The 27,972-nt window shown below is 39.0% G+C and overlaps 2 protein-coding genes across 3 annotated transcripts in view; both read right to left on the bottom strand.

The window, feature by feature from the left end:
• The window catches only part of FARP1 (FERM, ARH/RhoGEF and pleckstrin domain protein 1), a 461,133-nt gene that overhangs the window by 413,989 nt on the left and 19,172 nt on the right, over window positions 1-27,972 (bottom strand). The gene's annotated exons all lie outside the window — the stretch shown is intronic.
• IPO5 (importin 5) overlaps window positions 253-27,972 on the bottom strand; it is a 68,704-nt gene continuing 40,984 nt past the window's right edge. For both annotated transcript variants that reach the window (XM_050765962.1, XM_050765963.1), the window contains 18 exons: window positions 25,784-25,871; window positions 23,071-23,177; window positions 20,488-20,612; window positions 20,303-20,392; window positions 20,039-20,212; window positions 16,741-16,959; window positions 15,275-15,358; window positions 13,405-13,537; window positions 13,194-13,315; window positions 11,002-11,098; window positions 9,145-9,317; window positions 7,731-7,842; window positions 7,590-7,645; window positions 6,520-6,642; window positions 4,610-4,829; window positions 3,493-3,721; window positions 2,193-2,334; window positions 253-1,581 (listed from right to left, as the gene is read on the bottom strand). In XM_050765962.1, the coding sequence (XP_050621919.1) occupies window positions 1,495-1,581; window positions 2,193-2,334; window positions 3,493-3,721; window positions 4,610-4,829; window positions 6,520-6,642; window positions 7,590-7,645; window positions 7,731-7,842; window positions 9,145-9,317; window positions 11,002-11,098; window positions 13,194-13,315; window positions 13,405-13,537; window positions 15,275-15,358; window positions 16,741-16,959; window positions 20,039-20,212; window positions 20,303-20,392; window positions 20,488-20,612; window positions 23,071-23,177; window positions 25,784-25,871 (2,381 nt within the window). In that variant the 3' untranslated portion in view covers window positions 253-1,494. The remainder of the gene's footprint in view (window positions 1,582-2,192; window positions 2,335-3,492; window positions 3,722-4,609; window positions 4,830-6,519; window positions 6,643-7,589; window positions 7,646-7,730; window positions 7,843-9,144; window positions 9,318-11,001; window positions 11,099-13,193; window positions 13,316-13,404; window positions 13,538-15,274; window positions 15,359-16,740; window positions 16,960-20,038; window positions 20,213-20,302; window positions 20,393-20,487; window positions 20,613-23,070; window positions 23,178-25,783; window positions 25,872-27,972) is intronic.

The raw sequence follows: 27,972 nt of genomic DNA, 5'->3' as shown, positions 1-27,972 counted from the left end.
CTATAAAGCTCCAAATATTACCACACACATTACAAGAGCCCACAGGTATCCATCCACTGAAACCAAGGACTGCGCAAGTGAAGTCATTTAATATTTTGTTTTGCTAGATTTGGAAGCCTCCAGGCAATGGTGTTGTGCTGCAAACGGAAAATATATTTGAAGGGCATCTGCTAACAAGTAAACCATCTGTATGTAATCCATTCTATTTTCTATTCCATTTCAGATTTAGTTTTAATAAAGTAATACAAATCATTTAAAGAAAAAACCTTTAATTTAAAATTCTGATCTATGCATAAAATTCATTTTTATATCACGGTTAAATTTAGTACAAACTATAAAAATGTTAACACTGAAGTTTTCAACAGAAGTCTATTAAGATGCCTTAGAAAAATTAAACAACAGTAAGTCATTTACTGCTATGAGGTTAATACATAAAGAAACATTCACACATTTTACTGAAATTTTCAGCAAATAACTTTAGCCATAATACTTATAAGTTCAAAAGTTGTGTGTGGCTCTACAGCAATTATAATTTGCAATGAAAACACTAAGCCAAATCTTTTTGAGCTAATCAGAACAATCCTAGCTACAAAATTGGCTGAAATTTGCAAACCTTAAAAAGAACACCAATTGTGAATGGAATAGGTATCATAACTTAGCTTACAGTGGAAGATGGTAAAAACTCGATGCTTAAGACTGAACTGCACAAGGAAAATATTAGGGGAAAAAACACTCAGCTATTACTGATAGCTATTACTTTAAAAAAATATTAGATCATTCTTATAGTAAAAACATGAAATGAATCCAAGCCAGACAGTACTGAGTTTTTACACAAGCCTCTTTTGTATTCAATGTTGTTTATTGAGGAGTGAATAAGAGACTACTGCCAGACATGCCAATGACACTTCACATTCAAGGGCTGGAAGCTGGAAAGCTTCCCGACTGAGTCACTGTATAAGCCTTCTGGGAAAAAGAACCAAAGTGACATCAAATATGCCATCTTCATGCTTGTTGTCTGTCATCAGTTTTTTTCAACTTTTGGGTCTAGTGGTTTGCTGGGTAGTAGGCTTCTTTCTACCCTACAGAAAGACTCACACTCCAATTAACAATGAACACTGAGTGCAGAGCAATCTGTGTGAACACACATCTACGCTGAGTAACTGTTCTTAAAGCTGTTTTTCCTTAAATTTCCTTATGTCTAACGAGAAAAATTAATTTGATTTCCCTTTCCCCTTCAGGTGGGTGGGTTATACCAATAGAAAAATACTCTTCAGTGCTACTGCAGGGCTTCCAGGAACTCCTTCACTGGTCTGGTAGAAATCCATGGAAACTCCATTCTGCAACACAGCGCTGCTCTTCCTGCTCATGGCTCTCCAGAATGGCCTACACACAACACTACCGCTCTCTTTTGCTCAAAAACAAAACAAAGAAACCTAAACGAAAGGGTAAGCGTTTATTTGGAGTTAGTTTTCTGGTGGGTGACATTAAGGCCCTTCACGCAGAGTTCAGGAGCTCCTGAATGGCGGCCTGCTGCTCAGGACTGAGCTGTGCTATGCACTCAGTCCACAGTCCTCCAGAAGTCTAGGGAAAGAAACATGTTCAGAGACTTAGACATGGCAAAATGCTCATTTGGAAGGATTTTAATCATCATCATAGGTAGACTGTAATAATGCCAAAATACCTTCTCCCTAGGTAGTTTATTTTGATGAGTATCATTGTAAAAGCAAGAAATCTGTTCATTTTTTTAAAGTTCATTTCATTTACAGTAAGGTTTCTTCATTTTTGCATTGATAAAGCTACACAAAGCAGGTAACATCTTAAAGTAACCCATATACCACATGAATATAGGAAGTAAAAATCATCTATAAAGTTTCTTGGCAGGTGCCAAGTTGTTATTACATCTCAGTTTTTTTTCTTCAGATAGGCAGAAAAACTACACATAATAAGCTTGTGTTAAGCACCAACTGGTAGGCTCAAAATGTCCTAAGCTGAAGGTTTTAATTCTAATAAATAATAAGAACATATGGATGGATTACATTAAGTATAATCCATTTGAGGCTTACAGAGAAGAGACTATGAAAATATAAAAATAAAATTCCCTTAGCTATTAGATTTCTAGTTTCTTCTCATAGAGGAATATAAAGACAAAAAGGCTTTATCTCCCCTTTCACAATTCAACCAAATCAGCTTACCTGTACTTGGCGAACGACATTGGCCAGACGTTTGGCACAAGGATCTTCATGTTTAATTGCCTCGTGCATTTCTCCTTCCGCAATTATACTAAATATTTTGGGCAGATTGGTATTGTTTGGGCCAAGAACAATTGGATGATTACTGACAAACAAGAAGAAAACCTTAGTAAGTGAAATTTATAAGGAGAAATATGATTATGTGTTCACTAAGAAAACCAGCCATTCTTACATATGAACTCTTTAGTTTCTTCCTAAATAAGAAAAAAAAAAAAATACTGGACTCATCTCTCAGGATTGTTTTAAGGGCCAAACACAACAGAATGCTCCAAATACCTTATAAATAATTTGTGATGTCTTAAAAAAATGTATTGTATTACTAAGAATAAGTTTCTTAACACAAATTTTATTTTGCTACTACAAAATTGCTTCTAAAATAACTCTGAAGTTCAAAAAAATTATATAAACATTTCAAGAACAAACTGGGAAATAAACTCAGGCAAGTTTAACAGGAAAAAAACCTAACAGTGAATTTAAGAATTCTAGTCTTTGTCACTAAGAGAATTTCAGAGTAGTCGTTTTCAAGGGAGATGATCAAATAGCATAATTAAGACCTGGTCATTTCAGATGCAGGAGCAGGTCAGGAGCACGTAGTCTGCAGGATGGCTGTTACATTCCTTAATGATGTACTCAGTGGAAGACTCAAACCCATTTCTTATGTGAACTTGAACTTAAAACAAGCATGGAGAATATGCCTGTTGGCCTATTGCTACAAACTCCACTGGTTGTAGCCCTTAAATTTATTCATAACCTAAAAATAATAATCAATAGTGACAGAGCTTAGATCTGATTATATTTGGGGGGAACTTGGACTTAGAAAACAGACACTAAACAACATGCCCTTAGGCCAGGTTTGGTGGCTCATGCCTGTAATCCCAGCACTTTGGGAGGCTGAGGTGGGAGAGTATCTTGAGGCCAAGAGTTTGAGACCTGCCTGGGCAAAACAGTTAAGACCTTGTCACTACCAAAAAAATTTTAAAATACAGAAATAAATAATTAAAGTGCCTCATCTGTTGAATCTAATTTCATAAAGAATAACTCAAAATTAGACCTTATTATAAGGGCAATGTTAACCGTGATATGGTTTCTTAATATGACTTATAAAGACAGCACTGTTATAAACCTATCCAACTGAGGACTGTGCAGAGGTCATCGGTTAAACCTTAAAAGACTGATGTTAAACAAGAAAAATCAGGAAGCACTGTGGAGGGGAAGGAAATAAGGTCACAGTCTGCTTTCTTACCTTTCAATCAGGTCACACAGATAATTGAAAGTCTGAACAGCTTCTTCTTTATCTTCATGTAGTGGAAGCCAAGACAACCAGTGTGGAAGGACCTCTTCAACATTTACACAGTCAGGCTTGAACTTCATGATTTTCCCTACTGCTGAGATGCAGTTTTCTGTAGCATTGACATTTTCTTTGGTCTTAGAATCCGCAGACTGAATAACTCTTACCAGCAGGGGAAGTGCTTCTAAAATAAGCATTTCAAAGAAGTTCAGCTAAAATCTCATTTTCATGCAAATGAATATACATATTTTTGTTTTTGGTCCAGATATTGATTATGGTAAAGAAATGTTAAAATGTATGGGAAGTGTTGTCTTCTTGGCTATGTCATTACAGAATGGTAACAGGGGGGACTGCCACAGCACGGACAGGAGCACTAGTCCTCTACTAACTTAGAGACCCAGAGAGATTAGTGGCCTCCAGATTTATAGTACTCACCACATCACGCGAGGGTACTTCAGCTTTAAAAGCTGCTTAACTATAATCCCCAATAAGTTTTAAAAGTCCTATTCTGCCAGGCATGGTGGCTCATGCCTCTAATTCCAGCACTTTGGGAGGCTGAGGTGGGCCGATCACAAGGTCAGGAGATCAAGACCATCCTGGCTAACACGGTGAAACCTCGTCTCTACTAAAAACACAAAAAATTAGCCAGCTGTGGTGGCGGGTGCCTGTAGTCCCAGCTACTCAGGAGGCTGAAGCAGGAGAACAGCTGGAACCCGGGAGGCAGAGGTTGCAGTGAGCCGAGATTGCGCCACTGCACTCCAGGCTGGATGACAGAGCAAGACTCCGTCTCAATTAAAAAAAAAAAAAAAATTCCTATTCTAAGGCGATTGTATATCACCAAAACGCAAAGAGAAATGCACCCCGGAAGGCTGGGGGCAGGGGATGCCTTTGATTCTATTTCTATGAGAATAAATCATATCTTTTTATCATCTAAAATCCTAAATGCTACAGATGAGATGTTTGAAAACAGACTACAGCAGAAATAGGCAAATAATGTTTGGGAGTGTGGTAAAGAGTAAAGTAGGGATACACAGGATGTCTGGAATGCACGTAACTGAATAAGCAAAGGTACCTGTACAAAAAGGGCGATAATTATCTCCACCATACTGTGCCATGACTCCCAGGCCATATGCAGCTGCTTGCCTGACTTCTGGGCTGTTGTCACATACATATTGGAGCATTGGTCTTAGGAAATATTCTGCATATTTAAATGAGGCTGGACTACAGTGTTCTATGACATCATCAAAGATGCATAATCCCCATTGTCTGTCTGGCCATGGTCTATGTGGACACTACAAAAGAAATTCTCTTTTAAGCTTCAAATACTGGTGTACACAAAGAATGTAAAGAAATATTCACTATAGACTATCTGCTTACATTGATATTCCTGATATAGGCAAAAGAAAAAAGAAAACATAGTAACAACCACTTCTTGTGACCAATGATATTCAATCAAATACACAGATTTAATAAAATTAAGGTTTCAAAGACATGTGTGATTTGTTACAGAACTCTACAATCTGACACTATCACACAGAAGAACTGACGGTGGCAGCATTGTATATAAATCTACTTTGTAAAAAAGACAATGGTAATGCTACATTAAAAAAATACAATAATAATAAAAGCTGCAAAGATCTTAACATATAGCATTTATTCAACAGGCTAAGTCATGTGTGCCTGAATCTTTTTAAAAATGTAATGTACTACTTAATATAATAAAATGCAAAATTGAAAGCCAAAAAGAAAAATTCCAAACATCTGATGACAGCTGCTAATTTATAATATATTTTTAAAAAACCCAATACATGGCTGGGTGCGGTGGCTCACGCCTGTAATCCCAGCACTTTGGGAGGCCAAGGCGGGCGGATCACAAGGTCAGGAGTTTGAGACCCGTCTGGCCGATATGATGAAACCCCGTCTCTACTAAAAACCAACAAAAAAACACAACTAAAGATACAAAAAAAAAACCCCCAAAAAACTGAATAGGCCATTATATGATGTGTTGATGTAGGCCCATAAATGGAAACACATGTATCTACTACCATGATGGGGGGTGTTAATGGTGCTGAGGCCATACATGCATGGGGGCACAGGCACGTGGGAAATCTCTGTACCTCCTGTTCAATTTGGTTGTACATCTAAAACTGCTTTAAAATAGGAAGTCTAGAGCTGGGAGCAGTGGCTCATGCCTATAATCCTAGCACTTCGGGAGGCCAAGGCGGGTGGATCACGAGGTCAGGAGTTGGAGACCAGCCTGGTCAACATGGTGAAACCCCATCTCTACTAAAAATACAAAAAATTCGCTGGGCGTGGTGGCGTGCGCCTGTAATCGCAGCTACTCGGGAGGTGGAGGCAGGAGAAGTGCTTGAACCCAGAAGTCGGAGGCTGCAGTGAGCCGAGATCGCGCCACTGCACTCCAGCCTGGGCGACAGAGCAAGACTCTATCTTGAGAAAAACAAATAAACAAAAGTCTATAAAACATTTTTTAAAACATCAAATATATGGGTGAGAGAAGGTTTAAAAAAAAAATATGTGTGTGTGTGTGTATATATATATATATATATATATATATATATATATATATGAAAGCCCATTATCCATAATCCATGATTGCTGGTAGTACATAACAAAGATAATTGAATTATCTATGGTCCACTAAAAAAGAAGTAACCATTCTGTTTCCTTTTATTAATTTAGGAGGGCATATATAATCTGAAATAATAAAAAAAAATCACTTGTATGTCTTTCAGATGTGTTAGAACTGAATTGGCCTATGGAAAACTAAGGTAGGAATCTTCAAGCATACAATGAAGGAGAAAATATCCAGGGTAATGCAGTCAACTTGATAAAATCAAAGATGTACAATGGAAACAATCATTTCTGAGACCCATTTTAACTTCAAGCATTAGATTTTATGCTGCAATGAAAACAATTCTAGGTTAACTATCCAAAACAACTACTAAGAAAGGTAACACTTACAATGAGGTTGACAATTAACGGAAGCAGCTGTTCAAACCATGGTAATACCTTTTCTTTGTAGCTACTGAATATTGAATGTAAAATATCTGACACTTTGGTCAGAATATAAACATCATTATCATCCTAGAAAAAAACACACACACACACACACACACACCCATATGGATTAAAAAGTGTATTTTCTATCAATAGTAACATTTATAAAAACCTTAAAAAATGCAGAAAATCAATTTCTCATTCCTGAATTAAGGGTAAATCAAGAGTCTAGAGACTGAAGTCAAGGGTGGGTTATCATGTCTCTTACTAATCAAAGGCCAGTCTTACTTGGAAAGACAAAGGTGTGTGGCAAGAACTGTATTTACTGCAAAGATTTTCCTCAGAACATAATTAAAATAGATGGGTTGAAAAATTATCTCTAATTTCTACATTCTGAAATGAAGGTGTTTTTACTATTTTTACTTTGTTTTCAGCAGAATAATCCTCATTTCGGGGTGGATGGTGGGGAGAATGGGGTCTTGCTGTTAGTGGCAATTTGGGCCTACAAGCATGTGGGCACCTTCAGGAAGCTGGTACTACCTACATGGTAGCACTGGCCCACCAAGCGGCCACAGATGAGATGCTGGACTCTAAACACACAATGAAGTATGCTTGACAGTCCTAGGTGGTTTGATGAGAGAACTAAGTAACCTGGTGAAAAAGGCCCCAGCCGGTCAATAGTGTGACTCTGGGCAATCATTTCACACTGGAATTTTAGGTTACTCATCTTTAAAACAGTGAAAGCACCACAAAATACAAATGGTTGTTGTGAGCAGTATGTAAATGAACTAGGAAAACCTCAAGGTGTTTTGCTGAGTGAGGTATTACAACAAAATGCACATAGCACCAAAAGACATATCAGTTTAATTTCAGATTACTCATTCATAAATTAAGAGGGGAAATATATCCAATTCCTCTGCTGAAGACTGATAATTACATCAGAATGACAAGTCACATAAATCAGAAACTGAGGCATTTACAAGTATTTCAGATGCAAGTGGTCATGGAAGTAAGTTCCAAAGGGAAAAATTTACCTCATCTTGTAGTGACTCTTCGACCTGTTCATCATAGTCTTCATCTTGTCTTTTAACTAAAACACACCCAAATAAATGTTTTTAAATGATCACCAAAATGGTCAAGGTTTGTATTCAGAAATAAAAGCATGTAAAACTTACCTTGTCGTAATTCTTGATTTTTAAAATGTTCTTCAAGCTTTGCTTTCAATATACCTCCTAGTTCTTCAAAGTGTTCATTATTAAGGCATCCATCTCCCATTACTTCAATGCACTAATGAGGTTGAGAAAAGAAAACAATCCATAAGATTAGGGGTGTTGAAAGTCTAAAGTTAAACTTCACTAAGAATCATACGGAAAAATGAACACAGTTCAGATCCTGAAAGATTAGTTATTTAAATATGCTTAGCTTGTATTTGTTAGAATGACAGCATTGTAGAGATTGGAGTTAGAAAAAACATTTTCTTTTAAACATTACTGAGCACACCTAGGTGCCAGGCATCATGCCAGGTACTGACGATTCAAAGATGGAACACACACATGCATACACACACACCAGCTCCTAAGGAACACAACCGCTATATCCATACTCGGTACACACAACATACAAGAACACTGAAGGAAGGGTATTAGAGGTAGAAGAAATAATATAGGCAAAGGTATGGAAGCATGCTTTCTTCGGAAAAACAGAAGGAATTCTGAATTACAAGAGTGTAAATAAGGATACATAAAGATGCTGAGAAATTGTAAATCTTCAATCAAGATTGGAGCCAACTACAGGTGTGCAAAATGGGATGACACTGTATGAGAAAGGAAGTGACTCAATGAAGAGCAAGGCAGTGCTTGAGGAAAGCAGAACGAACTGAGAGCAAAAGAAAGGAGAGATCTGGAGCAGACCAAGAGGGCTATTTCAACGGCATGAGAAAGAGATGGGGCAATGAAAAAAAAACAGAGAGGAACTGAGGAAAGTAGAAAGAACAGAAACTAGAGATGATACCCAAGCTTCTGTAGTTGGATTATTAAGTACAAGACTAAAATACTATTCAGAATTTCTTCTCTTTTTCCAAAGAATGCATGCTTTCGTGCCGTTGTCTGTATCATTCCCTCTACCTATACTGCCCTTCCAAGGCAAATTTACCCTCTTTAAAAGAAACATAATAATACCAAAATATTAAAACAAAAAATTTAACATTTTTATTTTTAAAAAAATCATACACTACAGCATATACAAATTTATTTAGCTGGCCTACACCTGTAATCCCAGCACTCTGGGAGGCCAAGGAGGATCACCTGAGGCCAGGAGATCGAGACCAGCCTGGGGAACATCTACCAAAAATACGAAAAGTAGCAGGTGTGGTGGCACATCCCTGTAATCCCGACTACTTGGAAGGATGACGCATGAGAATTGCTTGAACCCAGGAGGCGAAGGTTCAAGTGAGCTGCGACTGTGCCACTGTACTCCAGCCTGGGTAACAGAGTAATACTCTGTCTCAAAAAAAATTTTTTTTAAACTTTTAGCAAGACTAATAAATGAACATACTACCTTATACATATTTTTTAAGAGAAAAATATTCACCTTTGCAAAAGAATGCATTATTTCTGAGAGGACGTCTGAATCTGGTTCTGTACCAATGGCCTTAATTAGAGCATCACACATAAAATGCCACATCTGTGTGAGATACTCAGGACCACGGACTCTTGCACACTCCAGGAGAAGAGGCATGGATTCTGCTGCTGCCACTCGAACACGTTTCATTGTTAAGGAACCTCAAAAGACTGTTTATTATTTCACTTAAATGTTAAAGGGTTCAATGCATTAATAGGAGTGCTAGGCAACTTCTGTTTATCTAAGATATCCAAGAGCTTGTGTTAAATATAAAGCATGTATAAAAATAGAAAAGACATACCTCCCGTCTCCTGTCACCTATAATAGTGGCAGGAATAAGTCCAGCAGCAGTGAAGGGCTGCCTACTGCTCAAATGTAAACCAAAATACAAAAATGACTATGAAAGGACCCATGACCATTAGCATGCCTCAAGGTGTACCCACCTCAAAACCTCAGGTAGTATGTTTCTAATAAATGCAACTGAAGCATTTCCCTGAAAAAAACTACCGAGGACCTCTTCCTATGCTGGCCTTTTCAGTTTTCAATAAAGATTAAATTGTCTTTCCCTATCTAATCTCATTTACAAAATAAGGTCTTGATAACTTCCTCTTAAATGCAATTTCACTTTGTCCTCTGGCATCCTGGGAAGTAAGTCTTTGTGGGGTAAAAGCTGTCTTCTGTAAAGGACACCACTATAGGATATCGTAAGAGGAATGATGACAACGGGGCTTTGACGTCAGCGAGATCGGGGTTTCTGTCTGGGCTCTAACATTCTCTTGTGTGTAAAGACATAAAAATGTACCAGAAAATATTAATTACGACTACTATTATGTTAAGAAGGATATTGGAATGCAGATGAGGGTGGATCACCTGAGGTCAGGAGTTCGAGACCTGCCTGACCAACGTGGTGAAAACCCGTCTCTACTAAAAACAAAAAACAAACAAACAAAACAAAAAACAAAAGTTAGCTGGGCATGGTAGCACATATCTGTGATCCCAGCTACTCAGGAGGCTGAGGCAGAAGAATCACTTGAACTTGGGAGGTGGCGGTTGCAGTGAGCTGAGATCGTGCCACTGCACTCCAGCCTGGGCAACAGAGTGAGACTCTGTCTCAAAAGAGAATGCAGATGTACCAAGCGACGTTTCCCCCAAAGGTGCTATCCACATTGGAAATGGAGGATTCTCACTGCTACAGAAAGTTGACTATCTATCGCTGGTTCTCTAATCTATTAAGACAGGTCTTTGCCAGGCACAGTGGCTCACGCCTTTAATCCCGTAACTTTGTGGGGCCAAGGCAGGAGGATTGCTTGAGCCTAGGAGTTTGAGACCAGCCTGGGCAACACAGGGAGACCTTATCTCTACAAAATAATAATAAAAATATAGCTGGGCATGGTGTTGTGCACGTAGGTCCCAGCTACTTGGGAGGTTGTGGTTTCAGTGAGTCCTGATCACGCCACTGCACTCCAGCCTAGGTGACAGAGTGAGACACCATCTTTTAAAATAAAACTCTTATTTTCTTAATGTTTACCAAAAGATATTTGGGGAAAGTAGCAACTATATATAATTCTAATCATTTGCTAATTATTTATCCTTAAATCCTTAAGTGGGCCACAGAAAGCTGACAAACAGAGGATAGGTGACATTTTCTTTTTCATGTTTTGGCACAAGTGGAAACAAAGGCACACGCAGAGGACCGAGTTTATCACCCTGAAGCACAGTTAGTGCAAATACAATCATGGTGATGTCTACTTCAGTGAACACTGTCTAATACTCCAAGAAACAACTTTACTAAATCTACACGTTTTGTATTCAAAGGTTATAGGATATCATCGTGGAAATAAAACTTCAGTAAAGGGACCATCAGTTTGACAACCTGTTCGGTGTACTCCACAAAGCCTTCCTTTAACTCCTTAGCATAGCAAACCTGTAACCAAAGTATTGGGAGGAAATAAAGATTCATGTTAGTTTTCAAGCATTAATATTAACAAACAGCAAAATCATTAAGGACCATAGGAGGTTGTACTTTGACTAGAACTACATTTAAAGCTGCATGTAGAACTGTCAAATTAGTCTTCCAACTAAAAAGAGTATTAAAAGGGTCATGAAATGATTGTAGTATTGGTGAGTGACAAAAAGAAAAAAAAAGGAAATTATTGTCATATACATTGTCTTTCCAAGGCTGGAATCATTTATATTCTATTCAGCAAGTTTTAGCCAATATATCGAACAAAATGTATCACTTATTAGAGGAAAAATCATTCTAAAAGATACATCACCCCTTCCCCAACCCATCAGTTAATTGTAGCATTTACTTTGTAAATGTGTAGCAAACAGGCTTCTGTTATTTTGTATTTTTAAAAAATCATGGCTGGGCCCGATGGCTCATGCTTGTAATCCCAGCACTTTGGGAGGCCGAGGCGGGTAGATCACGAGGTCAGGAGTTCAAGACCAGCCTGGCCAACACAGTGAAATCCCATCTCTACTAAAAATAAAAAAATTAGCCAGGCATGGTGGCGGCTGCCTGTAACGCCAGCTACTTGGGAGGCTGAGGCAGGAGAATCGCTTGAACCCAGGAGGTAGAAGTGGCACTGAGCTGGGATAGTGCCACTATACTCCAGCCTGGGTGACAGAATTAGACGGATCGCGAGGTCAGGCGTTCGAGACCAGCCAGGCCAACGTGGTGAAAACCTGCCTCTACTAAAGATACAAAAAATTAGCCAGGCGTGGTGGTGCACGCCTGTAATCCTAGCTACTCAGAAGGCTGAGGTAGGAGAATCGCTTGAACCCAGGAGGCAGAGGTTGCAGTGAGCTGAGGTCAAGCCATTGCACTCCAGCCTGAGCGACAGAGTGAGACTCCGTCTCAAAAAGAAACCCCAAAAAACCTAATTGTTTCATTCTCTTCTACTACATCTAAAGATCATTTTAAGATGTTATTATTTGTATTTGCTCTCCAGTTGAGAGGGGAAAAAACCCACAAAAATCCAAAGTGTTTATAATTTATAGATACTAAGTATTGTAGATGACAATAAGAAATATACTTTTAAATGAATTAGAACATGTAATATAAATACAAAATAAAATTGAAGCAACTTTTATTTAGGTTTACTTAACTGCTAAATTTGTAATATACCATAATTTCTAAAATCTAACTTTAAAAATAAGTATTAGCCAGGTGCGGTGGCTCACGCCTGTAATCCCAGCACTTTGGGAGACCGAGGCAGGCGGATCACCTGACGTCAGGAGTTCAAAACTAGCCTGGCCAAAAAGGTGAAACCCCATCTCTACTAAAAATACAAAAAAAAGCCGGCTGTGGTGGCAGGCGCCTGTAATCCCAGCTACTCAGGAGGCTGAGGCAGGAGAATCACTTGAACGCCGGAGATGGAGGTTGCAGTGAGTCGAGATCATGCCACTGCACTCCAGCCTGGGTGAAAACGAGAGACTCCATCTCAAAAATAAATAAATAAAATAAAATAAAGTATTATCCTTCACTTTAAAACGCATGCTTATAAAGAAAACTAGGAACTAAATACACATACGCACACCATAAGCACCATAAGGGATAATAACTGAACATTTTGATTTTCCTGCTGTATCTATTTTTTTACACAATTGAAATCATACCAGTTTTGTTTTACATTAAATAGCATGAACACACTTCTGTTAATTTGTTTAAAAAATATTTCATGGCCACCTACTATAGACTAAGAACAAAACAAACAAAAATCCTTCCCTTGTGTAGCTTATATTCTAAACTCTTTGTAATGGCTGTATATTTATCATTCGTCTTCCCGCTAACAGGAATTTGGGCTATTTGCTGTTTTTTGCTATTTAAAACAGCACTGATAATGAAAGGTTTATCCACATGATTTCTTTAAAATGGAAAGAAAACTTTGCTTTTTAAGGAATATATTCCTGGCTCTCCAAAGTAATTTCTTTAGCAGCTATTAAAAGCACTCATATAAAATGTATATAAATATAAGATGTAAAACAAAAGTTTAGTAAAAATAGTGCTCTCTTACCAACATCTGGCAAGCAGTTGATTTTTCTTCTAGTCCTGCAGTTTTAATACCAAAGCTTTGCTGATCTCCAAGGTTCACAAATTCCCAACCATCATCATCACTCATATTCTCCATGTCTTGGGCTATTAACGGAAAAGAAAACAAATGCATATGACAAATAATAACAAAGAGAGAACTATTACAACCGATAGGTCCTTCTAAAGACACCTACTATCTAAAAGGGCTACTTCAGGCTTAATTGAAGCCGTCTTCATTAAAGGCCCCATAACCACTGGAAGGTACTGCTGAAATTCTTTTCCAAGGATTTTGCACATTCTGGCCCATGCTGAGATCATGTAAGAGATCTGGGGAAAAAATTTAAAATTAAAAAAATAGATTAAAAACCAATGGGTAAATGTGATAAAGTCATTTCCTTATTTCATAGAAATAATGTTTTATTGATACGTTTACAGTACTTAAGCAATAAGAGCATTTCTAAAGGTTATATACTTAAAAGGTTCAGAATCAATAATGAAATCCCTGTGAACTCACCCTACACTGGGATATGGACAGCAGGTGAGGCAAAAGACAAAGACCAGAACCTTGGGTATTTCTTTCTACTTTCAGTAAGTGATTCTAGTTTTCTTTCTTAGCATCTGAATCACCTAAATGAAACTAATCACCTAAACAAAGCCAAACATTTCGTCAACTCCCAGTCACAAATTTTTTGAAGACAGAAATGTATTTTATCTGACTCTGTATCCCTATTGCCTGCCACTCCATTCATTAAACATTTATTAAAACCCAAGAAACAAAACATCCTTTTCCCTTAGCTGTTATAATTTTCTCGTTAAGTGGCTGAGTATATTTAAAACACCTCTTCTCCTATTACTGTGTTTACACAGACTTCATCATCTGAAATTACCTAGAGAATCTGGTTCCATTCACCATCCCTGCAACCTAGAAAGTGATTCTTATCCCAGTATCTGTCATCCACCTACCTATTTTATTTATTAAGCATGGATAGACACATGCCCCACCTCTTAATGATTTCATATGTAAAAGTCCACCCACTCTTCAGATAGGTACTGGGTGTTTCTCACATGCCAGGCATGAAACTACATGCTGGCTGATACAAAGGTGAGCAACATGCCTTGTCCTTACCACCCTCCCTACTGCTTACAGTCCCCTCAGCCTCCCTACTGTCAGCAGCCTGCTAAGTATCCCTCCTGCCTGTTATCTCGGTACATACAAAACATACATGTATATTTGTATGTCATTTTGCAAAGAAAGCGAACAACAACAAAACACGCTTTCTCTGCAAAATGATATGTTTTCCTATTTAAACTAATACAGTGTGGCTATGTAAAGTCAAAATTTAATTCAACAATTATTTACGGAGTGCCGTGTTATATGTCAGGCGTTGGGAATACCATCAAGATTATGACAAACATTTATGATGTTACTGTAACACAGTGCTGGAACTGCCCACCATTGAGACTGACCAGATCAGGAAAATCTTGTAAAGGATAAGAACTGTGAGCAAGCGTTAGCTGGGTGTATATACCTATGTGTGTATGTACATGTGTCGAGAGGCAGGGGTTCCTCCTAATGAAATGCCTTTGTCTGCTCATAGGCAGAGAGGCAAGCAGTGTGTCCTGAGATTCTTGGGTTCTGTATTTTCTGCCAGGGGAGGGAGGTCATGCAGACTTCAAAGGGGTAGGAGACACCTGAATGGAGATGTCTATTACATGCTGGAGAAATGAAACTTCAATTCTGAAGATCTGAAAGTTGCAAGCATACAGAGGAAACTGGAAGCCATGTCTATGAGTGACACTGCTCCATGGGAGTGAGAAGATAAGACAGCTTTGGACAGAACTCACTAACACCAAAACTCGAGAGTCAGAGAAAGCAAGAGCAACCGACAACAGACTAGAAAAAGTGGCTTGAGAAACAGAAGGAAAATCAGTGAAGAATGTCTCTGCTAGTAGGGGTTGACAGAATGTCAAGAAACCTATCACTCCTTTTGTTTTAAATATATTGAACCGTGTGCTGTCCACAACTCATTAGCAGATCAAGGCAAACGCATTAAGACCACTTACCTGAGGATCATCATCTTCCATGTCATTGAAGTCTGTCTGGGTCTTTAACAATAGCTGCATCACATCTGATGCATCCTGCATGAACTAGAGGAAAATACGTAGAGAGACACTCGTTGCTACCGAATTTTGTTTCTTAATTAGCAAAGCGTTGCCAAAAAATTGACTACATTGCCCACATAGGTCATAACCTCCATAGATAAAACTATCATATTGAAAAATTCTCATCTATATTGTGACAGATTTAGTTCACTTTCTAGAAAAATATATTTTCCACTGAAGGGCAGTGGACTACAGTATAAAGGTACTTCTAATGGCATCAGGTGTTAGACTATGGTTTAAGCATTTCAAGCAGTAAAACTGAATTCAAATTCAGAAAGAAAATTTTGGATTGTTTACAGAATTCACTACATAAAATTTTGTCTATGATTTTCACTTAACTCTTTGCAGTTCTGGTAATCTCCATTGTATAGACAGGCAGCGTTTTAAAGAGAAAATGAAAGCCAGATATATAGAGTATGGGACACAGAAGTATTTTATTGGTATAAAACATACCAATGTTTTAGTGGTCAGTGTCTCACAGAAACCAGTTCCAAATATAAATTAATATTGATGCTGGTTTTGAAGAAGGCAAGACAGAGGTTCCCTGATGATAATTCTGAGGGTCAGAACATGAGGGTTCAATGACAGAGAAATTTCTTTTGCATTAGCTTGAACAATTCTGAGATGTTGGCTGAGAAACACATTGGCCAATGGTCCTTGGTAATTATTTTCTGAAGATCTATATGCATAGATTTCTCTCTTAGAGAACATTTGATGCATTTTAGATTAATAGGAAAGCAAGCGACATGTTTCCAAGCGCACATTTAAAGGGAACTAACATGGATACTGATTTCCACACACCTCCCATGAGATACAGTGTGTGTGGCGGGGAAAGGAGGAGGCATCAAGAGCACAGCTGAGCTAAAAAGAAACCTTAATATTAACAATGAAAAGACGGGCTGGGAGCGGTGGCTCACACCTGTGAGCTGATTGCTTGAGGTCAGGAGATCAAGGCTAGCCTGGCCAACATAGTAAAAGCCCACTTCTACTAAAAACACAAAAATCAGCTGGGAGAGGTGGCGCGTGCCTGTAATCCCAGCTACTTGGGGGGCTGACGCAGGAGAATTGCTTGAACCTGGGAGGCAGAGGTTGCAGTGAGCCAAGATCGTGCCATTACACTCCAGCCTGGGTGATGAGAGAGACTTGGTCTCAAAAACAAAACAAAACAAAAAACACCAAACCAAACAATGAAAAGATGAAGGCAGGAATTAATTTGTATATAAAACAGGAGCAATGTGAAAGGAGTAAGGAAAAAAACACAAGCATCCAGAAAACCATTTATCAGAAGGAAAAAATCCCTCTAGTACTCTCAATGCCTCCACAGCCAAGTTATATACAGTAAATTCAACATAATAGAAATTACTTACTTTTTCCTTCCCAACAGCCAGACCAATGAGGCTAATGCATTCAATAGTTTTTCCTCTCAGAAGTCTCAGTTCTTTTTGAACCGCATTCTCAACGATGTGCTTCAGTGATGGCATAAATAAATCATAGTAGGGGACAAATTTTTCTTCTGCAGTATCTGCAACTGACGCAATGGATGTCACGACTTGTTCCAAAACTAACTTGGTGCCTTTTTGAATCAGCTAGAAGGAAGACACACAAATTATTACTTCAAAGGAAAACTGGAAGAAGTATTTAAATTTACAATTACTACTCCCTTCAAGTTCTTGAATGCTTTTCTGAAACAGCAGAATGAGACCACCTCTCCAGAAGCAGAGACTGCAGGTTTTGGAGGAAATTTTTATAAAAAGAATTTATGTTGAACTATTTATGTGAGTTTTTTTTCTGTCTTCTGTTAACACAATACCCCTTACTCATTTTTGTCTTGTCTCAAAGCACAGCTAATTCTTGAGTATAGATATGGACTCAAAATTTTTGTGTTCATCAACTTTAATGCCTACACTTCATACTCATTTTTTTCTTCACTGATTTCCTCTACTTATATTTTGTGCTGTCTTATTATGTCATAAAGAAAATTCCCTCTTTGGCCCCTTCCTTTATCTTCTAACCACCCCCTCCCCAGAAGATCCCACCAAGGAAACTTGCTGCCTTCTCCTGCATCTGTCTTGCTGAAACAGATGAGATGACCTTTTTCTCTGCACCAAAGACCTGGTGTTCTCTGACCCAGCTAGTAACAAATGCTTACTACCTATCTGCTGCTGGGCCTGTCCTGTCACCAGCAATATTTTAAAATAATTCTTCTGTAATCCCAGCACTTTGGGAGGCTGAGGAGGGCGGATCACTTGAGTCAGGAGTTCAAGACCAGCCTGGCCAACATGGTGAAACCCTGTCTCTAAAAAAACAAACAAATAAATAAATAAACAAACAAATAAAAATTAGCCAGGTGTGGTGGCACACCCCAGTAATCCCAGTTACTAGGGAAGCAGAGGCAGGAGAATTGCTTGAACCAGGGAGGCAGAGATTGCAGTGAGCCAAGATTGTGCCATTGCATCCCAGCTGGGCTGACTAGAGCAAGACTTCCATCTTAAAAACAAAACAAAACAAAACAAAACAAAAAAAAAGGAAGCCAGGCATGGTGACTCACACCTGTAATCCCAGCACTTTGGGAGGCCCAGGCAGGTGGATGACTTGAGGTCAGGAGTTCAAGAACAGCCTGGCCAACATGGTGAAACCCTGTCTCCACTCAAAACACAAAAATTAGCCGGGTGTGGTGGTGCACGCCTGTAATCCCAGCTACTTGGGAGGCTGAGGCAGGAGAATCGCTTGAACCTGGGAGACAGAGGTTGTGGTGAGCAGAGATTGCATTACTGCACTCCAGCCTGGGCAAGACTCCATGTCAAAATAAATTAAAGAATAAAATACAATATTTATTGACTCATATGAACCTGACCCAGTTACTACTTCAGATTTTCATAATTCCTCCCATCAACTACACCCACACTCTCAGCAGAGTTCTTTACCTTGTGTTACACATTCAACCATGTCTTCAGGAAGTTCTCTCACTTCCTGCTTCTGCATCTCAACCTCTGCTCCATGTTTAGTATGGACTGTGCTGCTGGCCTCAGAGAAATGTCTTTCCTCCTCCGCTAGGCTACCTTCTCTTCATACAACTCTTCCTCACGAACACTGTCCTCCTATCATCCCATCCCAACAACTCCTTCCACTTATCTTTAAAAACCCACATAGTGCCTCACTGCAGGAAGGGCAGGGGTACACAGGGCCTCTCACACCACAGCCACCCACCCAAACCTGTAAAGTCACGCTGGATCCATCCATTACTGATTTAACCAACCAACCTATCTGCCTTCAACTTGGTGTCCACCTCGGTCTGCCTTCGGGCACGTGCATGTTTCCTTTATCATATTCTTAGTCTGCTGTCATCTGATAGTGAGCACTTGGGCCTTTGTTTTTAAGTCTTCTCTCTTTGGCTTCTGAGACATTGCATTTCTTGTTTGTCTTGCTCTCTGACCAATCACCAGTGCTATACAAACTGTGGTTTGTTAACTATTTGCTACCAGTTCATATTAAGTATAGGCATTGAGGGCATTAGAAACTTTCACAGCAATTTGAGAGCAGGTTTATATCTTTTATTTTCTATGCCTTTCTATGCCTTCTGTTCATTTCATTTTTGTAACAGTAATCCATTTTCATTGCATTTGACAAACTGGGCTAAAATCCTTGCTTTTCACATCTACATCTCTCATGCACTGTGCTGGACTAACATCCTTCAATTGTTTTCAGGTTGTATCCCTTCCTTCAGCTGTAACTACAATCATTTTTACCTGGATACTCAAAAATGATCTTGTTTCTACAACTTCTGTGTTTCTGTCACTTTGGTTAGAATAGTCAACATTTTAAAATTTATTCTTTTATCTTTTTTTTTTTTTTTTTGAAACACAATTTTGTTCTTGCTGCCCAGGTTGGAGTCAAGTGGTGCCACTTCAGCTCATTGCAAGCTCTGCTTCCCATGTTCAAGTGATTCTCCTGTCTCAGCCTCCCGAGTAGCTGGAATTACAGGCGTGTTCCAACACACCCTGCTAATTTTGTATTTTTAGGAGAGATGGGATTTCACCATGCTGGCCAGGCTGGTCTCGAACTCCTGACCTCAGGTGATCCACCTGCCTCAGCCTCCCAAAGTGCTGGGATTACAGGGGTGAGCCACCGTGCCTGGCCCTTTCATCTTTTAAAATTCAAACTGCCAGAAACAAACTGTTAATGCTTCCCATGAAATGTCTTTCAGAATCACCTCTTCCACTATTACTATCTAAGCTTCCTGGACAATGACAGTGTGATGGTCTTGCCTTAAATCTTCTCTTTTTTGTGTATGCCTCACCCAATGCTACTACACTAATTTCTTACCATATGATGATTTCCTGCAGCATTTAAGAACATAGAATGGTTTTTCACACTTTACATAAATCAGAGTTCAAAAATTTCTCTGCCTTATTTTCAGGGTGATCCATATACTGATTTTACCTGACCTTTAGCTGTATCTTTCCCAATTTCGGTTATCAGCCCACATTTTGGTCAAATCTGAATTTTTCTACTCATCACTCCACAACTCCGAACATCCTCCTTGGTTTTTTTTACTTTATATTCTTTATGGTCAGGCTGCAAGTCCCTCTTTCTCCAGTTCTTACCCATCAAATCAACCCAAATTAATCTACAAAGAGAAGGCAGCCTACAGATCTTAAAACTTACCTCTTGAAGCTTAAGTACCATAATGGAATGCAGATGTTTCACCAAATTATCCAAGTATGGAATAAGTAGTGACTTGGGACAGTCTTCAGTGAAGTTAATGAGGGCAGCAGCTGCATGGGCCTGCACACGTTGATTGCCTTGGTCTTCCATGGTCTGCAGCAGAGCTGCAATCACCTGTGAAATGAAACCAAGTGGGCATATATGGTGAAATGTCCACCCCTCTTCCTAAAGTCTGATTTGAGTGTCTGAGGACTTGTTACTTACCTTCTCATGAAATTTCTTTTGGAAACCAGGTGCAAAATCTGTAGCCATCTGTCCCACGGCATTACAGGCTGCATACCTCACTCGTGGATGCTGGAAAACGTTCCCTTTCATTAGTAAAAGCAATAAGGTTTCCACCTGAAGCTACAACACTAATCATTTTCAATCATATATTTACTGGTACTTACAGGATCCTGAAGAAAAAGTAAAACAAAATTTACTATCTCATTTAGAATTCCTTCCATTTGCTGGTGGCACCCTTCACCAATGGCAGATAAGGCCATCAATCCTGCATGCCGATATTTCCAGTCAGCTACAGAAAAAAATTACAGATGGAATACCAATTAGACACTATAAACATGTCATGCTGGTAGAGGGAGATGTAAAAAAGTTCTTATTTGGGAAAGAGTAACAAAATTTTTTTAGAAAGGGTTATATGTATATATAACGTAATATAAAAACATTTGTATATTTACTTTTTAGAAAAATGAACAGAAAAAGTGCCCAACTAGACTACTTGATTCTAAAAGTATGTATCAGGCCAGGCGCGGTGGCTCACACCTGTAATCCCAGCACTTTGGGAGCCTAAGGCAGGTGGGTCAGGAGTTCAAGACCAGCCTGGTCAACATGGTGAAACCTTGTCTCTACTAAATAATACAAAAATTAGCCAGGCATGGTGGCGGCGGGCACCTGTAATCCCAGATACTCGGGAGGCACAGGTTGCAGTGAGCCAAGACTGAGCCACTGCACTCCAGTCTGGGTGACAGGGCGAGACTTCGTCTCAAAACAAAAACAAACAAACAAAAAAAATCCTGTATCAATGGTGTGATCTTCATGTCTGCTTTTTAAATCTACTCTATAAAAATATTCACACAAGGTAAGCCAGAATTCCTGTAGAAGAGTGTTTACATTATTATTTGTAATCAATAAAAACAATTAGCATGGAATAGGGATTGTGGAATGTATGTGGCAATTAAAAAAAAAATGAGGTAGGCTGTTATGTGGTGATACAACAAACTGTTGAGCAAAAGCTTAAAAAATATGATGTGTCCATACAGTATATTCACTTTAAAAATCCCCTCTGTATATGCATAAATGAGGTCAGAGGAAAGTCTCAGAGAGCTGTTAACAATGGTTACCTGTGAATATGAATTTAAAACCTTGCAAGTTGGCCGGGCACAGTGGCTCACGCCTGTAATCCCAGTACTTTCGGAGGCCGAGACAGGCAGATCACTTAAGGTCAGGAGTTCAAGATCAGCCTGGCCAACATACTGAAACCCCATCTCTACTAAAAATACAAAAATTAGGCCAGGTGCAGTGGCTCATGTGGTAATCCCAGCATTTTGGGAGGCCGAGGTGGGCGGATCACTTGAGTTTAGGAGTTTGAGACCAGCCTGGCCAACATGGAGAAACTCCGTCTCTACTAAAAGTACAAAAATTAGCTGGGTGTGGTGGTATATGCCTGTAATCCCAGCTACTTGGGAGGCTGAGACAGGAGAATTGCTTGAAACTGGGAGGTGAACATTATAGTGAGCCAAGACTGCACCACTGCACTCCAGCCTGGTTGACAATGAGATTCTGTCTCAAAAAAAAAAAAAATTAGCTGGGCATGGTGGCATGTGCCTGTAGTCCTAGTTACTCAGGAGGCAAGGGCAGGAGAATCGCTTGAACCCAGCGGGTGGAGGCTGCAGTGAGCTGAGATCACATCACCCTGGGCAATAGAGTGAGACTCCACCAAAAACCAGACAAACCAACAAATTTCTAACTTAAAACTTCTGCATTTTAATTTAAGAAAAGAACACATTAATTTATAATTAAAAAAGACAAATGAAAATAAAACATATACAATAATCAACTTTGGGATTGATATATATTATAGGTACAAAGGTAACTGACCAAATAGTAGGGAAATATTCACAGAAATAAAAAAGGATGGCCGGGTATGGTAGCTCATGCCTATAATCCAAGCACTCTGGGAGGCTGAGGCAGGAGGACTGCTTGAGGCCAGGAGTTTGAGACCAGCCTGGGCAACATAGCGAAATCCCATGTCAACACCACCACCAGCAGCAACAGCAATAACAGCAACAGCTGCCCTCCAAGGCAGGTGGGCTTCCACCATCACCTCAGTCAGGGGCAAAAAAAGAAAGAAAGACTTTCTTTTTTGATAACATTAGATAGAATTTCTTCTTTTAAAAATAAAAGATAACGGATGAAAGAAGATTATATGATTCAAACATTCTAATATTTCTTAAAAGTTCAAATAATGTCACTTTCAAATTCAAATCTAAATATTTTTGGCAAGGAAGTAAATCTGTACATTTTCTTTGGGATTGACAATTTCATGTCAATGAATTGGGTTAAATATGGATGGTAAAAAGACAAGATTAATTTTTTTTTTTTGATGGAGTCTTGATCTGTCGCCCAGGCTGGAGTGCAGTGGCATGATCTTGGCTCACGGCAACCTCTGCCTCCTGGGCTCACGTCATTCTCCTGCCTCAGCCTCCTGAGTAGCTGGGACTACAGGCGCCCGCCACCACGCCTGGCTAATTTTTTTGTTTTAGTAGAGACAGGGTTTCATCATGTTAGCCAGGATGGTCACGATCTCCTGACCTCGTGTTCCGCCTGCCTTGGCCTCCCAAAGTACTGGGATTACAGGTGTGAGCCACCATGCCTAGCCAAGATTAATTTTTAACAGTCTAAACATATCTTAGAATTTAAGCTTTAGAAAGGGCACAACTTCACTATTCTAGCATTTGAAGGACACAGCTTACGATTTTGAAGCATTTGCATAATGTGTTCCTTGATCATCGGCAGAACGAGCTTTCCACCAAGTCCACAAGCCATTCGGTCTAGAGCACTCTCGCCTGCAACTGCATTGCTAAACACATAAACAAAATTATGTATTCAATATATCTGAAATACAAAATAAATAGTAGACTCTACAGACATACGTCTAATCGTATTATTATTAAACTAAGACTGAGAAAGAATTCAAGCTGTCTTTAAATGTGGAACTGAAATTAGGGGTTTAAAAACCCTATAGCTTAGTAAAGAAAAAAAAGAGTAATTGCTTTTATCATGATCCACCATAGTTTAGAAAGTCATGTCTGAATCTTATTTTTCTTTTCTTTTCTTTTTTGAGACAGAGTCTCACTCTGTCGCCCAGGCTGAAGTGCAGTGGCGCGATCTCAGCTCACTGCAAACTCCGCCTCCTGGGTTCACGCCATTCTCCTGCCTCAGCCTCCCGAGTAGCTGGGACTACAGGCGCCCGCCACCACGCCTGGCTAATTTTTTTGTAGTTTTAGCAGAGATGGGGTTTCACCATGTTAGCCAGGATGGTCTCGATCTCCCGACCTCGTGATCCACCCGCCTCAGCCTCCCAAAGTGCTGGGATTACAGGCGTGAGCCACTGTGCCTGGCCTGAATCTTATTTTTCAAGACCATCCTCACCCCCTACTGGCTAAAAACTGTTCTCAGAAACAGCTTCTGACACTTTCAACACTCCAGTAAAAGCAGTGTTGAAAGAGCCTTGTGTATTTCATTTCCTAGAAATACAGTCTTCAAACTTGTCAATGAACAGAACATGGAAAACCGAAAAGGGTGCAGAGAATGTATAATTTTCCCCACTGAGTTTATTCACCTTTAAAGGGGTGCAAACTGCACTGCCAGAAACTATGCATAGTTATGTAAACACAATTCTACTGTTTTCTCTGAAAGCTGAAGGGATGTGGGCATAAAAGCATTTGGACTTATCCTGGCTTAGAACTGGAAGATCAGTAGTGAATTTCACATGCATTATCTTTACTGTGTAAAGACAATACTATAAAAATGAAGCTATAAATTACCTTCAGAACAGGTTTTTAGACTTAAAAAATCTCCCCTTGAAAATATATTCATGCCCTGTTTACTCACAAATTAGAAAATCTTATTCACCTAGTCTAGAAAACAAAGTTTCTTAAATTGTATAAATTTAAGTGCCATTTACAGGGCAAATTAAAGGACAAGTAGCAGCACATTACAGTAACTGAACCAGAAAGGAAATTCAAGCTAGCCCTGGTCTTCTCTTCAGCCATTATCAGGTGTTTCCAGTGAAAGATTACTTTCATATACTTCAAAACAGTATTAAAGCCAGAAATCAGTCATTTTTAATAATGGGATTAAGTATCAAAAATGCACCATACATTCTAAAGACAAATGTCTTTAATTTTTTCTTTTATTAACCTAGTAGTTTATACTGACTCCAAGTCTTTCGGGCGAATAATTTCAGCTCCTTTTTTTTTTGCGACAGAGTCTCGCTCTGTGGCCCAGGCTGGGGTGCAATGACGTGATCTCAGCTCACTGCAACCTCCGCCTCCCAGGTTCAAGAGATTCTCCTAGCTCAGCCTCCCGAGTAGCTGGGATTACAGGTGTTTGCCACCAGGTGCGGCTAATTTTTGTATTTTTAGTAGAGATGGTGTTTCAACATGTTGGTCAGGCTGGTCTCGAACTCCTGACCTCATGTGATCTGCCCGCCTCTGCCTACCAGAGTGCTGGGATTACAGGTGCGAGCCACCACACCCGGCCAATTTCAGCTTTTTTAAAGAAAAAGTGGTAGGATAATGCACTGGGAAGAATGAAAGAAATAGTAATTAACCCCAGTACATTAACTGGCTACATAACCTCAGACAAATCACTCAATCTTCAATCTCCCTTTCTGCATCTGTAATATACCTCTGGGACTACTAATAAAGTTGATTAAAGTAACAGAACTCTGAGGTGCTATGTTTCAATATACATTCATTACTACTGCACAGTGAGTACAGATTTTGGTTGACTTTTCCTGTATTCATGGGACTTCCTAAGCTGAAATAAATAAGTACAATAGTAATTCCAGTGTTACTGTCACCTGGTGTGACTTTTAATCTTTTCACCACTGGATCCTGTCTATCCTGAAGTTAAACTACTTTTTACTAGGAAAATATGATGTGTATCGCAGGGAATTTTGTTGAAACAATTATTCTAAGGGAAGTCTTTGCCTATAAAAGCATTTATCACAAAAAAGCTTCTTTATACATGTTTTAAAAGATACTCAAACTAAAAAAACAAAAAAACAAAAAAAACCTTGGAAATAATTTAGAGTAAGACAGTTAAAAACACAGCTACTTTATTTGCTGTTTTCATGTCATACTTTTTTTAAAAAACTTCCTTGTTTGTTGTTGTAGGTATCTTTCCATTCCTGATTACAAAATACAACTTTATGTATTAACTATTAAAGTATTTTTATGAACTTTCAAGGAACATAAATTTTATTAATATGTTATATATGAAAACTAAAGAAAATACTATCTATAAAATGTGACAACAGCAATACATACAACAGCAAGGCAAAGTGCCCCATATTCCAGGCTTAAAAGTTTACCTTCAGGTTACAGGGTGCAATGGTGAAGAGATGGGCCTTGGAGCCCTAGGGCTCTCACTGCCACCCTGGACACTATGTTTGATTACCTGTCAAAATCATCATCTTCTAGTTCATCTGCATTTGCCCAGTCCTCATCTTCTTCCAAATCAACCATCATTGCTAACATCTGAGGAACTAAAGTAAACAATTATTTCACATCTGAAGACTGTGACTTTATTTTACCCATACCACTATTTATAAACAAGAATTTTAATATTTCACTTTGCCTCTAAGAGAGTAAGACAGAACAATTATTTGTCTGTGCCCCTAAAACCTGGTTTGTTAAATTTTAACCTTTTGTCATATTTGCTTTTATCTTTTCTTTAAAAAGTAACATTCATAAGTCAAACCCTCCTATGAAATTCCCAAATCCAATTACATTCTCCCCCGGTCACCAGAGGTAAGAAGCAACATCACAAAACAGATGTTTCACATTCCTCAATTGTTTTTTTCACACTTGAACTACAGATCTATATCTCTATACAAAATTACAGTACTATTTCAAGATTCGATTTTTTATATAATAAATGGTTTCATAATATATGCACCTTGGCAATTTGCTTTTTTCTCAACACATAAGCATTTCAATTTAATTAATAGCATTCCATTATATAAACATACTACCCACTGTCCAGCTGATAAACATTTTAGTTGTTTCCAATTTCTTCCTCCTATAAAATTTGCTTTGATGAGATTATTACATCTTCTCTCTGACAAGCATGAGTCTAGGCATGAAATCGTTATTACTACCTTCAAATAGTACTAAAAAATTACCAAGCAAGGCCAGGCGCAGTGGCTTATGCCTATAATCCCAGCACTTTGGGAGGCCAAGGCGGGCAGATCACAAGGTCAGGAGATTGAGACCATCCTGGCTAACATGGTGAAACCCCAAATACAAAAAAATTAGCCGGGCGTGGTGGCGGACGCCTGTAATCCCAGCTACTCGGGAGGCTGAGGCAGGAGAATGGCGTGAACCTGGGAGGTGGAGCTTGCTGTGAGCCAAGATCACATGAGCCACTGCACTCCAGCCTGGGTGACAGAGTGAGACTCCATCTCAAAAAAAAAAAAAAAAAAAAAAAAATAATAATAATAATTACCAAACAAGCTGTGCTCTGCACAGCTGTTGCAGAAACTATGTGACGTTTCAGTGGAGGTCTGTATTATTTCACAAAAATGTGTGAAGTGCCCTGTGGCCGGAATAAGCGTCCTCTTGGTTCTACATCTTTCATCAACAATTGATATTGTCAAACTTTTGGGCAACTTGTATTCCACAATTACACTGGTTTTTATTGAGACTTAGCAGGGTTCATTAGATATCTCAGATCCCTCTTTTATGAATTTCCTGGCTGGGCCTGCTGGTGCACACCTGTTATCCCAGCACTTTGGGAGGCTGAGGTGGGAGGATCCCTTGAGCCCAGGAGTTCAAGATCAGCCTGGGCAACATGGTAAAACCCTATCTCTACCAAAAAACAAAAATTAGCCAGGTGTGGTGGCATGTGCCTGTAGTCCCAGCTACCTGGGAGGCTGCAGTGAGCTGAGATCACGTCACTGCACTCTAGCCTGGGTGACAGAGTGAGACCCCGTCTTAAACAAAAAAAGCAATGAATTTCCTCTTCTCAGCCTTTGTGTATTCTCTAGATAACAAAACTGTTGATTGTGTGCACTGTAATTATTTTCTTCCAGTCTGTGGCTTTTCAGTTTGTTTATGGTATATCTGATTGGTCAAAAAACTGTTTTAACATTTACAAATTTGGCAATCTTTACATCAATGGTTTGTGATTCAGTCTTAAAATGCTTCAGTCTTAAAATGCTTCAGTCTTAAAATGCAGTCTTAATCTACTATTAAGCATTACTTATAAAATGTATCTGTAATATTTAGTTCTTAATTTAATTTTTTTAACTAGTTCTAGTGTGCAAGGTGATATTCAGGTCTTCAGTAGAACCCAAATTATTTTTTTAATAAGCTGTCTAGAGTTGAAATTTTTTCTCCATAGAAATAACCAGTTATATTCTCAACTCTTAAGTGGGAGCTGAGCTATGAGGATGCAAAGGCATAATAATGATACAATGGACTTTGGGGACTCAGGGGAAAGGTGGGGAGGGGAGTGAGGGATAAAAGACTAAACACTGGGTACAGCGTACACTGCTCCCGTCATGGATGCACCAAAATCACAAAAATCACCACTAAACCAAACACCACCTGTTCCCCATAAACCTATTAAAAAAAAAAAAAAAA

This window comes from Macaca thibetana, chromosome 17, assembly GCF_024542745.1.
Source record: "Macaca thibetana thibetana isolate TM-01 chromosome 17, ASM2454274v1, whole genome shotgun sequence".
Classification (NCBI taxonomy): Eukaryota; Metazoa; Chordata; class Mammalia; order Primates; family Cercopithecidae; genus Macaca; species Macaca thibetana.
This window is presented reverse-complemented; position numbering and strand designations above follow the sequence as displayed.